Raw genomic sequence first — 16,169 nt, 5'->3', positions numbered from 1 at the left:
ACATTGTAACGACATCAGATTTACACAGATGGTAACATTTTACTGAGATAACTAAAAAATAATTCAACTATACACATTTTTTTAAATTTATATAATCATATCTTATACATAAAAATTAATTATTGAAATCTCATTACCTCTATGAAACTAACACACTACAAATATGACAACAGAGATACTTACAAATGTATCCCAACACTTCTATTAGGTTTGGGGAATATGCCAAACCCTCATATGCTAAACCCTTCATACGTCACGGGATATGCCAAGTGACGTATGATTAGGTTTTAATGTACATTTTAGTAATAATTTGAAATTAAAAACTATCGCTATCTTAAGTGTATGTGGACTATGAAGAAATTGTCAATATATTTTGTCTATAAAACAATAAACATTTATCCCAAGTTAAATGGTCCCAGATAATGTGTAATGCCACTGAGATAAGGAAGATATTTCTCTTGAAGAAAACCCTGTTAATCAGGCCAGGAATGGTGAGGTAATGTATGAAGGGACCCTTGTGGAGCTCCAAACATTTGTTACCTAGATTATGTCGTCTTTATCTGGAAGATGATAGAGGACTTGACCTCACACTTGGTTTATGTACCAAATACATTACGACCTACGTCTTTTGAACTCTGGAGATGGTTCAAGTAGACCCCTTTATTATTTGTTTGTAATTGTCTAAGCCATTAAAGTTGAAGCTCAATTGGGCTTTGTTGAGTGATGGAACAATATAAACAAAATCAGAAAGAAAAATATACCTTCAAAACGGGATTTCATTGAAAAATTTATGGAGTTGAGACAGAACATGACACAAGGTGGATGATTCGTAATCACCAGAATCCCTGCTTCGGTTGGAATACTCCTTAAAGAGAAAAATTTATTTGTATTTACATTACATCATGTTGTAATTTGAAAGTAATGATTTATAACGCAGTTCCAATAAAACCTTCATAAAATTAGTTTTCAATGTTTTTTTTTTACTTTTTAATGCCTTGAAAATCCTACCATAGGTCATAGAAACTAGTAATTCTGGCTGTTTTCAGTTGTTTTACACACTAGCATTTTAAACTCTACATTCTAAACTCGTTGCTAAGTATAATATATCAATACGTTCTTGATTTACTATGTATATTGAAAAAGTTGTGTTCATATAAATATCAGAGTTCTGGACAGAATAGTTGATCGCGAAGGGTTGTTGAGAGGTGTAACAGAGCCTGAAGAGACGGATACAAGCGGAATTCTTTGAATTGGATGACGCATCATCATCCATTCTCATGCATTCAGAGTAATAATAGGTTTTGAAATTGTATTATTGCCCCGGATAGCTTAATGTTCTTTATGTGTAATTGTCTGGGGAAGAACGCAGGGACGGTTTTATGTTATGCGTGGCTTTCTCTGGAATGAAGGAAATTATTTTAATCCAAGAATTGTATTACTAACTGCAATATCTGCCAAAAAGGGAAATAAAGTTAAGAATATTAAAGGTATATTTTAATTTGTTTTATTATATTTTAATACTAATACCAATCGTGACGACTTTTTTCAACATATATTGGAATTAAAACCAATCACCAATCATTTTCTATGGAGGTGGTAACGTATTTCACCATGTTATAAGATTTACAAAATTATTTTGTTAAGGTTTTACTGTTAAAAGCTTTCAAAAAGAATTATTTTTTACTGGAGTCAAGGACACTATAAAAACATTGGTAGGACTTTTTATTTATAATAAATATAAAGATGTTTTTATATACGTTGATAAATGTGGTCTACAATTTAAATTACTACAATGACACCCATTATGAGTGAAAAAATAGAAAACTTTATTTGTACTTACTTTATTGTATTACTAACTGGAATATCTGCCAAAAAGCGAAATAAAGTTAAGCATATTAAAGGTATATTTGAATTTTTTTAATTATATTTTAATACTCATACCAATCGTGACGATTTTTTTTCAACATATATTGGAATTAAAACCAATCACCAATCGTTTGCCATGGAGGTGGTAACGTATTTCACCATGTTATAAGATTTAAAAAATTATTTTGTTAAAGTTTTCCTGTTAAAGGCTTTAAAAAAGAATTATTTTTTACTAGAGTCAAGGACACTATAAAAACATTGGTAAGACTTTTAATTCATAATAAATATAAAGACTTTTTTTAAATACATTGATAAATGTGGTCTACAATTTAAATTACATCAATGCCACCTATTATAAGTGAAAAAATAGAAAACTTTATTTGTGAACTCTTTAAGTTTTAAACTTTTCTTTATTAATGAATAATATTAGGAGTTATTGCCTAACAATTTCGTATAAAACTTTTATTTAGTAAATACAATATGTAATGAAATTTATTATCCTATCCTGAAAATAAGCTTACACTAATTTTTCAATGATAACACTTTATTTAACAAACGTTGTCCCAGGAAAATATCATGTACTGGTTTCTAATGTAGATTGGTTAAAAAGAGTCCAATCTAAAAAAATGCGATTTCATTCAACTGCAAGTAGATCGGAGTTAACTTAATTGTCTAACATATCTTGGACCTCAGGTCTTTATAAGTGCTAAACATGTCATCAACATCTAAACATGTTTAGCATCAATCACATTTTTTTCTTTGACATTCCTATATGATACTTATTTTCATAAAAACCCGGACTAACCTTCATAAATGAAAATGGTTTGAATATAGTAAGTTTGATAACACGTTCGGGTTAAATGTTATTATTTTATTTACGATGTGTTAAGACTGAGATACATAAAACACCATGTGCACACGATCAACATAAAATTATTACGGCCTTATTTAGTGTTCGGGGGTCTCGAGCATTACTAAAATATCCTTAAAACCCCAGAGATGACAACGGGCTGAAGCCGATCATTGACCGTTTGTAGCCGTAGCTTTTAGATCCAAATAAGAGGATGGCTTTATGAAATGGGGTATCCATCACGATTTCAGCTTGACAAAATACGCTAGAAAATTCAATACTAAGATATTAAATTGACCTAAAACGAACCAAGTATTTAGTTGGATATAAAATATCAACATTTTTGTGGTCTAAAGGTTTTTCTTAATTTTCCGAAAGTGTTGTATATTATACAGCTTAACACGTTCGCTACTGAGCGTCGCATATATGCGACGCCGCGGTCATTGCCACAGACCGAGGTATACATTTCAATCTTACACATAGACCGGCTGTCACTTGGATAACAGTACACACAGACCACGGGCGAAAACCTGTAAAACAGTGAAAATTTACATTGTAATACGCTACAATAGTGTTTGTAAATAAATTGTTCTTGTTTTTTTGTATTTTTTATAACCTTTTGTAATGTCGCATATTTGCGACGCCCGGTCTACAGTGAAAACAATAGTGAAAATTATCATAGTTTTCTTGAAATAGACTAAACGTCGCATATATGCGACGGCTCATTTTTTGTGTTTTAAGGTGAAAGTAAGTAAAAAAATAAACAGATTATTCAAGAACAGTTTATAACTGAACAAATATAAAAGCTACATAGGATAATGCAGCATACATACTGCATACATACATACAGTGATGCATAAAAGTAAAGACCAGTTTTTCCTACTATCATATGACGTCACCAATCATCATACCCACAGACCAAGCGACGCAGTTGTGCGTCAGACATCTCTGTAGACCACTGCAGGGAATTCAGTGCCTTCAAATAGACCACTACAAAGATATAAGCATTTTAATAACATTAGAACCCCGACGCAAATATGCGTCGGCAGTCTATTTTAATGTGACTAGCCGTCGCATATATGCGACGGCAGTCTATGGGTAGAAACCGGCCGTCGCATATGTGCGTCGCTGGTCCATGTGAATGGAAAATTTCGTACTATTGCAGTAGTGAACGTGTTAAGTCAATTTTCAAATAAACTCAATATTTTAGATAATAATAGTATGCGTAGTCTAAAACAAGCGTGTGTACCGACAAACTTGTATTTTCATCCAAGGATTTTTTTGTTGTTTATTTTGAGGTATTGAACACGAAAAATCGATTGGAGTTGGTCTTAAGACTGGGAAAATAGCTATTTACCTTACAAGTGTAGTAAGAGCGTTTTTACATCACGCAGGTGAATGTTGTGTAACGAGCGGAAGCTAGTTGCATAATTTACCTAAGTGATGTAAAAACGCTCTTGCGTAACGTGTAACGTACAAGATTTTACCTGACCCGACAATATACAGGAGGTTACGAACAATATTTTTCATTATCCATTTCACTCATCTTCTAACAGTAACCTTCATTTACAAACAAAAATTAGGTTAGGAAAATTCTTCAAAACATAACAATAAAACTCAAGCGCACAGCTGATTTCTGGCATTGAACGTCGTTGGCTCCATAGAGGTATATTTTTTAAGTTAAGCACTCAATGTTATTTAAATGGGTTTCATTACCTCACCTAGTGAGTTTTTCTCAACTTTACATCACTCGAGAAGTAAAGAAGTTGTATACATCTCGCTTGGGATAGGGAAGTTGAACATGGCGGGTTAGGTAAAACCAGTTTCCACCCTACAACATTTGAAAGTGTACATGTTATCGCCAATACATTTCTGTAGCTGCAGTTTGATTTGATTGCTATGTATGAATTATTTAGGAAAAGTATATTAAAATGTTGTTTTCTTTGTATAATCTAAACCTTTTTTCACATTGATTACCGTACATAATAAATATCTTAATTCATCTAAATAACTTATCTAATAAATTTAATGTTTAATTAAATCCGAGCAAAGCTTGGTCTCCTGGTACTATTGTATAATTATTGGTATTATTGGACGTCATTTGACAGGATTGATCTATCTTAAAAATAATATGTTTTTGGTATGGACAAGAAATACAAAATTGCAATTAGTTAATGAAAGATTTAACATTGAAAAGGTATGATCATAAGAGTAATTTGAAGAAAACATTCATGCTTGTTCATTATCAACTGTCAAGTGGATAAGGAACCTCCAAACAAGGAAGGCTATGAAGGAAGGCTATGGAAATCCCGCAATTTTCTTCAAAAGAGATATATTAATACAATAATTTCTGCTTAAGAGCTCCGTTTTGCATTTGGTTGTTTATTGTAAATTTTAAATAAGATTGAGGTAATTGAAGTTGAGTATCTGAAAATTCTTTTGCAAACTTCTTTTTAGAATTGCAACAACACTAATCGTATACCTACATTATTAAATTTTATGTTATATTTCAATACAATATTTTTTTTATTTTACTAGCATAAGTAAAGCAAGAGTTTGGAATTTCTTTATGTAAGAATTACGCAGCAGTTACACTATAGAAAGATATCTTCTTCAGCAGTTTTATGAAGTCATAGATTAGTTAATTGGATAATCTTGCAAGTTGTTAACGTGATGAGCGAGTCCTTAGAGGATTGTTTTATTTTGTTTCGTCTATAATCTTTTGCTGATTTTACTCAAAAACTTCAAAAAATTGAAATCTTTTAAAATAAACCAATAGCAGTAAAATGTTAAGATGGGATATGTTAGTATAAAACTAATACAAAATGCCTCAATATAAATATAACAAGTTAGTTTTTTGTTTTTTTTTTACTTCAGTATTTTATTTTTTGAGTATTTGCTGGTATCGTTATTAGTAATTTATTTCTTCATGGCCTTAAGCCGTTTACCTTAGTACATACGCCCTTATGCAAATCTGTTACATTTAGTAAAATAAACTCTATTTATTAGCATGTTTTGTGTATAATCGTGCAGATGGTAAAATTTATAAATTTACTTTTAGTCAAAAATAATATTACTGAATAAAATGTTAATGTACATCAGTAACGTTTAGTTCTACATTTAGAAAACAAAGCTCACACTATGAAAATCGACATTAATGTATGTGTTAAGGCAAAACACAATACAAAGTGATAAATCCAAAACATCGATAAGCCCAAATACAACTTTACATCGGAAACCATCTTCTTTACAAAGGATCGAAAAGACAAATAAGACTTTGGTAACAAACGGAGCGAACATCTCATTTACTGTAGCTGTAGACAAATACTCCACATATTGAAGGAATGTTGAGAATATTTACATTGCTTCGATTGATATAGATTCTTTGGTACTTTCCTGTTAAAGGGAACATTCATTATTATCGATGATTTTTTTCTCGATATTTAACCGATTCTTTTAACATTGCAAGTTCAAAAAAATTGTTACAAAAAGGTAGTTATTTAAGGGGAAAATCACCTTTACTGATATTAGACTTTTTTGCAGAAATAATGTTTGACCACACTTTAATCCTTACCTCAAAACATAAAAATTACAGCCTAAGTTATTTAAAATGTGAAGATTTAAGAAGTAAAAAAATAACAGCATGAACAGCTGATGTTGAAATGTTTCACAATCAAGTGTTTGATACAATTACATTTGCACAGTTGTATGTTTTTGATATCCACAAAATATATGGGGGTTTATTCTAGTTCGACTTTTTATAACTTTAAAATGTTTGATCAATATGGGGAACTCTAAATAATTCCTCCTGAGTAATTAAATTACTAAATTGTACTAATTGGACTATAACAAATGAATGATGGGCTACCAAATCTGAATTTTACATACAAATTATATTCTAGTAAAATTATTGTAAATAAAAAAACATTTAACTAATTTAAAAAATACTCTTTTATGGAGAACAGCCTCGAAATCACGACAACGGATTACGTGGGCATGAAGGACGCTTAATGCTTCAGGAGGTGGTGGCAAGAGGATTTTTTGAGGAGCAAAAAAGACGCTGATCGATCATTTTACTGACTTAAGATTCTAGAACTTAGCGCTTCGCTGTCTATAAACATTTTCCAAAATAATGTTTAGGACACGTCCAAACATGACTAAGCATCCCTTCGCATTATGAGTGTGAAACTGTAGCCCCCGCAACAAAGCAACTCCTTTCGATAAACCCCACATTCTGATAAAACATCTTAATCATAATAATTTCGTTACTCAAAATGTTAGTGATGGTTGTAAGAAGGACTGTACCCAATATTTAAAAAAAATTTAGCATGATTCAAAAGAGATTAACGCTAATTTTCTTTCTGCAAGAAATCTGGTTAGTCCAAAATGGCCGTAAGGCTATCGTCAAAGTTTAACTTGAACAAGAAAGAAAACAACTTGTCTATGTCGTCGGGCTTAACATAAGTTTTAATCAAAGAAATAAAAGCTGATTGTGTCAGTTATGTTACAGCAGCACATTTTGTTGGTATCCCGATTAATTGAACCATGTATTTTTTAAATCAAGACTAGCTACAGTGTTTACAAGGAAGTAGTGAAATTAGGAAAACCCAGCATGAACAGCTGATGTTCAAGTGTTTCACAGTTAAGAGTTTGATATAATTTTATCAGTTTTATGTGTTTGATATCAGCAAAATATATGGGGTTTATTCTATTTCGAGTTTTTATGACTTGAAAATATGGCTTAAATTATTCATGGTAGTGCAACCATAACTGCATATCTCCAAGTATTGTAAAAATAATTAGGCCTACAAATTATATCAGCTGATCGCTTTTGAGATTGGTCCAAGCTTAGAGTTCAGCCAATAAATTGTAGCAAACCAGTCTATATTAAGTGCTTTTAACTCCTACAACAAACTTTCCAATCAGCTGTTCACAATGAAGAAAGTCACTTATTGATCGACGAAGCAGTAGGTATATATTACTTATCATAACTTGTGAATAGATAGCAAAGATCAGTTCTCTAAGAGCAGATTTTTGTTATAGAGCTTTGAAAATTGACTCAAAATAAGAAAAATCTGACATAATTCAGTAACAGATATCAATTATAAATTTTTCAAGGCATGATCGCACACTTGAGTAAGTATTTCAGGCTGCACTGGTCATCTACTCCATCCTACACCCATTCTTTATTCAAAGTATGCCTTAAGTACATACAGGTGTGCGTCACCTTCTTAGCAAACTTATGAAGCTAGAAGTAACTTAGTCATCTTCAAATGCTTTGAAGTTATCAACATATTTGCATTGTGATAGTGTTCCTTTCCTAGGGCATAGTACTAAAACGTTTAAACTTAGTTCCAGGATTAGTTGGCAAACACATTTTAAACTGCTGGTTACCTGAGTGGTTAGTGATCACCTGACTACAAAAACGGTTGCAGGTCTAATACTGAGAATTGTTAGCAGCTCTTTGATGATTCAAAAATGAGCCCAAGTGTCCTTGATCGTTAAGCATCAAATGAATTATTCTGGATGGTGAAACTGCTGATCTTAGTCAGTAACAAATCTACACAGATCATCCCACTCCATTCTATAATCATCCTCTACTCATATTTTGGTTAAAATACGCACTTAGGTGCACGCCTCCATCTCAATTGATGATGATGATCTCTGATGATTACATTCATTAATTTTGTGATCAAGTTAAGCATTTATTCTTAGACGCGAAGTTTATAATCTACGAAGAAAGGTGTACGGAATAAAAGCCAACTTTACAAGAGCGTTACTGAGCGTAATACAACATGAAATAGGATTACATGGCAGATTCGGTACTGTAATTTTGTTATTCAATAATTACATACAACATTGTTTTTCATTGCTAACGAAGACTCGCACGTTCACCACACCTAAAAAATGTAATGTAAGTCCAAAGTTAATTGCATGAAATATTTCATGCTTTAAAACACATGGCCTGTTTAACAAAAAAGATCTTATCTTAAATAATTTAACTATCGCCGTGTTACTCAACATTAGGTGTAGTTTATTCAGATCGATATTTACAATAGTGTTTCTACAGAGAAACTAATATGAAAATCATGACACCGTCACTTCATGGCTAGGGCTCTTAAAGTGAAGTGTCCCATTAAATAAAGTGAGCGTAGAATAACTTGTTACTTTGTAACTGTCAGGGCAGTAGTTACTCTCTCTGAATAAATGGCGGGAGCTTCTGGAATAAATGGCGGGAACTTCTGGAACGCTACGTTGTTCCTGAGGCTTTTGCAATTTGCATTCCAGCTGTTCATCGCAAACAAGAATTCTTTACTTAATAACGAAATGAAACTTCGTTCAGCGCCAGGGGTTTCTTTTTGGTATGATGGTTTACTCTTAAAATACGTCAAATAAAATCCCTTCGGGAATTTATTGTTGTGTTGTAAAAAGTGTTGAAGTATAGAGGCACTGTAATACTGATTAAAATATATTTGCGAATGTGTTTGTCAATTCCCTTGAGTTACTGGAATACTAATTATTTCAACATAAGAGTGATAAATTACGGATAAAAAGTAAAGATTTTAGTACTAATTAAGAAACAACTTCTTAAATCTACTCTGCTCTAATCTAAGTACAGTATCAATCAAATGAATAGGTTTGAAAGTAATTCGAACTTGAAACTAGTGCTTTAGACAATTAATTCGAACGTAAATTATTTAGTGTTTCCCAGTTCAATATCTTAAGTTTATTAACGTCTATTCAAGGCGGTTCGGCGCTTACATTCGCCTATTGTTCAGGGAAAGCTTACTTCAGCGTTATTGGAAAACGGTGATTTGGTAGTAAACACACTTTGCCCGATACAGCACATTAACAGAATACGTTTATCGTTGCTTTTACGGCTTTTAAGCACTGATCTGGCCCTTTAAAATACTCCATTTTAATACCGGTTTACTGTACTGATATTAAACCTATATTTTACCGTCTGTAATGCTAGTGGGATCTTTTTAGTCCATTAACTAGTAGGAAAAGTGAAGAAACATTTTTTCTGGAGGTCTGTGCTTGTCTGGAGGTCTGTGCCTTATTTATGGCTTTTAGTTATGTTAAAATGCCAAGACCCGGTGGTTTGGACTTGACCAGAGTTTATCATTGTATTCAATATTGTTACCGACAAATGATCTCTTTTTATTTAAATACAACTTACACACACACACACACAATACAATTTCCCAGTGTTTCAATAAGATGCATAGGTCATTAGGCTGATTAAAAATTCGCAACATTAAAAAAAGTTATTTCGTCGAATAATTTTTTTGTTCATGGATTTTAGCTTGAAAATATTGAAACAAGTTTTTGCTACCAATAGCTGATAAGTTAAAAACTAAACAGTCACTTATTGCATATCATTATTCATTCCACACTCACCCTTCATCTATATTAGCGAGTAGGTGGTTTAGTAGGTAGCGCGTAAGTTTACGTTTTAAATTTAAGTTAGATAAAGATGTCTTGAGTTCGCGTCCTGGTTTGCCACTAATCTAATAATCTAATCTAATCTAATACGTTTTACGCCCAGGCCAAAAGCCTGTGTGGACGGCAACCTCTTAAAAAATAGTCACAATAATAATATTTAGGGCTCTTTTCGGTATCCCCTCATAATATTGTTATAGTCATATGCTATTCCATGTACTAGTGCTGTAAAAAGTATCAGTAAATGATAAAGTTTCACAGATGTTGTAGGCTAAAATGGTTGTTAAACTTGACAAGTGGGTATTGGACCAGTTAGTTTAAAAGTCAAATAAAAGTTTTATTCTGCGGCGCTCAGCTTTAATAACCTGTCCATAGCATCCAACCTCTCTGAGAGATATTGAAAAGTTAAATACTTCAGTTTTATTAACGAGTTATCATAAAAACGTTTGAAGTGGTTTACTATGGACTGTGAACTTTCAATTGTATATAAGTAGTGTAGTTTAAAAATTAGATAATACAGAAGTTAGGATTAATAACTTCTTGATTAGTATTGTACGTAACGATGCCATTACATATACAATGTAAATGGTCGAATCAATCGTTATAGTAACATATACATGTAGCTTCTCACAGAAGCCAGCAGGATAGGTGGGAACACGTATTGTGTTGTAGGCTATTTTATAATAGCTCATGTAGTGTCGTTCATTCTTAGGTGAAAAAAAACTTTATCAAAACTCGATGTCTGTTTTACAAAGACTATTGTTCTTCCTTTTAAAGTCCAATAAATACAAAATATGGAATCACAAAGTCTATTTAATGAGTATTGAAGAATTTAATAAGTTGTGGATTAAAATACCCCAGGATCGTTAGACTGTAAAAGCACATTATACGCTATGGATATTTCTCTTTGATAAAAAAGAATCCTGCTGGTCCTTAAAAGTAACGATATCAATGACTCAAAGAATTACTTTCATACTTATTGTATAGTAAAACATCTTAAATAAACACCATTGATTGTTCTAAATTTGAACATTAAAATAACGCTATAAGCTAATACAGTATGACCACGACACTATACACTTAAGAGAGACCCTATTGGTATAAATAGGAAAGGGGTATCCTTATAATTTAGTTTAAAAGAACCATGATCATTGCAATATTTACACAAGGTATTTATATGTAACAAAATACTTTTTGACTTTTAAAACCAATGTTAGATTGGTCAATATAAATTCCTAAAGTATTGAGTTCTTTGTAAAGTTTTATTTAAAAAATGCAGTTCAATATGTCAAAATATTGTGAATGTAAAAAATTATGTGTAAAATAATTTTTTACATGTGTGTTATATTTTGTTAAGGTTCTCAAGAGATCTGGCGAACCAGAATGTAAATACTGTAAAGTGTTAAGCTATACCTCATACAATCAGTTTCTCAAATGTCCAAGATGTATGAACTTATAATTGGATAATACATACATTGGGGTGCGGTGTAAAATATGATCTAAGATTGGTCGGTAATTTAATAATAGAATAAATATGTATTGATAACAATTTGATTTTTAATCAACGTACTAAAATCAACTGTATCAGCAAACATACTTTCCCTTATCGTCTTGTTAAAACCCCTTGTTGGGTCAAGTCAGATGGAGTAACTATGTTGTTTTATATGTAAAATAACAACAATTCCAATAACCTTTCTGTACGGAATTTGTATAGCATTGGGGTTGTATATTTTTGTTTAGGGTTAAAAAGACTATAAAGAGACTAAAAAGAAATAAATTTTAATCAAACTCGTTCAATCCTTTTTTGGGAAAATGTGATTTTTCCGTGAGAGAGCCGTTTCAGAACCGAATACGGACTTTTTTACTCAAGACTTAAACTGGAAAATGTTGGACAAAACAACACATTCTGTCTGTATTAGGAGAGAAAGGAAAAAATAACCAAATACTTTAATCAAACTACCATTCCCTTTGTTTCAATATAAATCCCTTTCTTGAATGTGATAAATTCATTATGAATATGATAAAGAGAATACCAGAACGTGTCTAACCCTTTTCAAACTCAAGTAATTTTGTATAACTGTTACAAGCATTATAACATAAAATTTTAATTACAGTCTATTTTAACTAATAAATCAAAATAACCGACCTCGTTCAACAATACTGATTGATATGCAGTTCTATAAAGAACACATTTGTCGCATATTGGCATGCTCATGTGTATTTATGTTGTATGTATAACGTATGTATATATGCATCGTGTGGGACGTATATTCCAAGTATCGGTTGTGGGTTTTGCCACTACGCATATTAAACACGCTTCAGATTTCGCACACTCGGCAAATATAAAGTAGAACGTCGTAAAGCGATAATAAAACTATAAAATATATTTTTTTAAGTTTTGTGATTCATTTAAAATTCAAACCAGTTTTTTTTATTCGTTTTTTCCTTCATCGCATTTGGATAGGTAAAATTTTTTCAGACTATACAAAAAGTGAAGTCGACTAAGTGGAAATTCCCTCTGAAAGGATTTAAGGACACTACAATATTTAATTGGATTTAATATTTTATTCAACCAGATTTCCTTTTTTCATATCATTTAGTTTGACTCACCTTAAGAATCGTAATTTATAAAGCTATCAACACATTATATCGACAAGCATAGAATAACCCAATTAACACCAACTAACATTAAATATTTTTTGGCCATTTCATAAATTAAACAGTTCTAAGCTACATAGATTAGTTATTTTTTTCCTCTAGTAGCTTAATACTGAGAAAACTTGTGCAACTGGACTATGATATCCATGATACGTACGTACACAATCTATTAAACTTCATACCGTCTCAAACTGTTAAAATTTTAATTTTTTTTAATTTTAGAGCTTCATTATTTGTATTTGGATAGTACAATGGTAGTACTTAATTTTTATTTTGAACAAACTATTGGCAAGGAAACCATGAGTGTCTCAGCAAAAATCTACAACTGTGGTGAACAATTTGCAATTCCAATGTGTTTAAATGTTATAAAGGCTTATGAACGAGAATTAACTTGGATTACGATTTCATCATATCCCAAAAGCGAGAATTATACCTAATAATATACTTTAAAAAGTTACATGATGTTGTTTGTGGAAGAAGTAGTTGACATATAGTCATATTTCAAAAAGATTAACTTATTTGTTATCAATCGCAGCTGAGGTTTTATTTTATTATAACTTGCCTTATTTATTTCATTTTGTGAACATCTTGATAATTGCTTGATCAATGATAAAGTGGTTTCAAGGCATAAAAACACAAAAGGGAAGTTTATTTTGTAAAAATTGATAAATCAGCTAATACGTTGTTTCATTTAACCAGTTTTACCTCAATATGCCAATATAATACATAATTATCTCAAAGATATTTTGACAGTTTATCAATCATAAACTCAAATAAAAAAATGATAATTTTAATTAAGTATAGTTTCTTCCGAACATTTTCAATCGCGTCGCCTACACCTTCCACATTATTTAACTTTATCTACATTGTATAAGCTAAAAAGTTATAGATGAAAAATGAATTATAACTTAAAAGTTAACAAAAGCTAGAAACTAGAAGGTAATATTGTTTAGTTACATGTTTGATAGGTCCTTTAAAATTAAAAATATATTTTATTTTTAAAGAAGCTTTCAGTTAAATAAAGGTTGAATAGGTTTCTTCTTTTAATAGTATTTATTTTTTAGCTTTAAAACACTCTTAATTTATTTGTATACGTAAGTGATTATAATTGAGGATTTAGGAATCTCTGGCAATATTCTTATCTCATGTTTGGATTTTTTGTCGTCCATTTTATTATCATTGGCAGTAACATAAGGTAGACAGTAAGACGTTAACGCAAGTAATATAATGTATTCCTATATTTTTTTTAAGTATGAAATATACTAGCTAGTTTACTATTTTGAAATTTATTTTACACATTTAAAAGTGAGATTTGTGTATATTATAATTATTAATGTTTACCTTATCTCACTTTTAAATGAATATGTATAGTCATTAAAAAAATAAAAATAAAAATTATTCAATTTGTTAAATACTGTAATAAAATATTATTATACTCCTACTTCATTGGCCTATTACAATTGCAATATATATCCTTCACTACTACACAGAATTATTTGTGACTTAAACTATTACGAAATGTACCTGTATAATTCCGCAATTCTTGTATCGGGTCCATTCTAGTTTTGACTGCAAATTAGTATGAAAACTCCTGTGGTTTGCGATTAAGATTTAAAATGCTGTAAGCCTGTTTTGTGACATCTTTGATGGCATTCAATCTTCGGTTTTATCCGTCTATCTTTTAGTGTTTTAAACCTAAATACTTGTATTCCATTATATTCCAGACAATTTATTTAAGACATATATCCAAGTGGGGTTTTTACTTAATAAAAAAAAACATTTTATTAAATTGACTGTATATTACAGAATATTATCCTTTTTATATCGAAGACTCGTGTATTGAATAGTTATGTACATTTATTTTAGTTTTAAGCAATTCTCTTCCAAAGAATTGCCACATTTCGTAACGTCTAGCTCAAATTTCCTGAATTCAACTTAAAACCACACACAACTTCAAATATAAAAAGAAATACTTATCATTCATATCTATCTACCTCCAATCCAAAGTCCTACAACATCTTGTTGCGTCCCACAAAAACCTCACAAAGTAAAAAAAACTTCCCTAAAACTATCTTGAAACATGTAATATGTTTAACATATGTGTTATTTTCTACAAATTTGCATCACCCGTATTATTTTGCTACCTCCAACCCAAAGAGGTACCACACCTTTCGTGCCCCTTAAAAATCCAAAAAATCAATCTATGACTTTTTACAACTATCTTAAATCATATTGTCATTCCTAAATTAATTTTCCTACCTGATTAGGGACCACGAAGACAACAACGAAAAGAAGTAGTGCAAGTAGAGTGTGCATCTCGAAGCATTCAGTGCAGGAGTGAGCGCGCGGGCTGATGTACCACCCTATATCCTTGAAGCGCAAACTCCCAACCCCGACCCCTCCAGCCACCCATGGGGTTCATATTTTCCAAATTATTTGTCAGAAAAGATCTGGGACATAGCTAAAGGCCGCCTGGAGTTGAGTCAACAGAGAATCAGACGAATCTGAGTTTGGTTGTAGAGGGAAAATCTTCATGGAGGGTGTCGTGAAAAGGAACGGTAAGCTGTTATAAAAATTCATTGTTGTAGCCCCGGAACTGTAATATATAAAAATAGTTGGTTTTACAATACCTTTATCAGTTCCAAAAGCACTGGAAAGCACTGGATACAGTTCCAAAATTGTTTTTGGGACTGATAAAGGTATTGTAAAACCAAATATGTAATAAGCTGTTATATTTAGATTTTAACTTTAATAATATAAAATTATCAACAGATAGTAACAAAACTCATAGAAAATAACGTCTGTTGTGGTATAATTAAGAAAGACTAAAGTAAAAACCTGCTATTTGTATCATTACCTAATGATGTATTTTTATTTGATTTTGTATGACATATTTAATGATTTTGTATGATACCCTCTCCTATTTAGGCGATTTGATATGTTATTTACACTTCAGGAGAGCGTGTCTATAAAGGTATGTATTTCCCAAACTTTTCTGGGTCCACTTAATTTTTAAGCTAATAAAATTCTCTCGTTGTGTTAGTTCCCACTAATAATTTCAATTCGCTCAAAAAATAAGTTTATTCAGCAAAATTTTAGAAGTACATCCTTTACAGGTGTAAAACATTTTGCGTTAGATAAAATGTCAATATATGGATGCGTATGCGAAATTCTAAGCTAATGATACCATAGATTTAACATACTTTAGGGAGTATGTTTAATCTATGATGACACTTACCTCTTAGTCTTCAGCATTTCTGATTGTCCATGTGATCTTCTCTGAGGTTCTTTGATTGGCTAACGTACTTCTTAGATAAATAATCTTAAATGTGGCCATTGAAGGTATTGA

At 31.3% G+C, this 16,169-nt stretch overlaps 1 protein-coding gene across 3 annotated transcripts in view; it reads right to left on the bottom strand.

The window, feature by feature from the left end:
- LOC128988991 (neuropeptide-like 1) overlaps nt 1-15,165 on the bottom strand; it is a 49,978-nt gene extending 34,813 nt beyond the window's left edge. For all 3 annotated transcript variants that reach the window (XM_054410831.1, XM_054410832.1, XM_054410833.1), the window contains exon 1: nt 15,080-15,165. In XM_054410831.1, the coding sequence (XP_054266806.1) occupies nt 15,080-15,136 (57 nt within the window). In that variant the 5' untranslated portion in view covers nt 15,137-15,165. The remainder of the gene's footprint in view (nt 1-15,079) is intronic.
- Between the last annotated feature and the right edge of the window lie 1,004 nt (nt 15,166-16,169).

The sequence above is a fragment of the Macrosteles quadrilineatus genome, unplaced genomic scaffold, assembly GCF_028750875.1.
Source record: "Macrosteles quadrilineatus isolate MER2022 unplaced genomic scaffold, UCM_ALF_1.0 Scaffold_3__2_contigs__length_128488019, whole genome shotgun sequence".
NCBI classification, from domain to species: domain Eukaryota; kingdom Metazoa; phylum Arthropoda; class Insecta; order Hemiptera; family Cicadellidae; genus Macrosteles; species Macrosteles quadrilineatus.
This window is presented reverse-complemented; position numbering and strand designations above follow the sequence as displayed.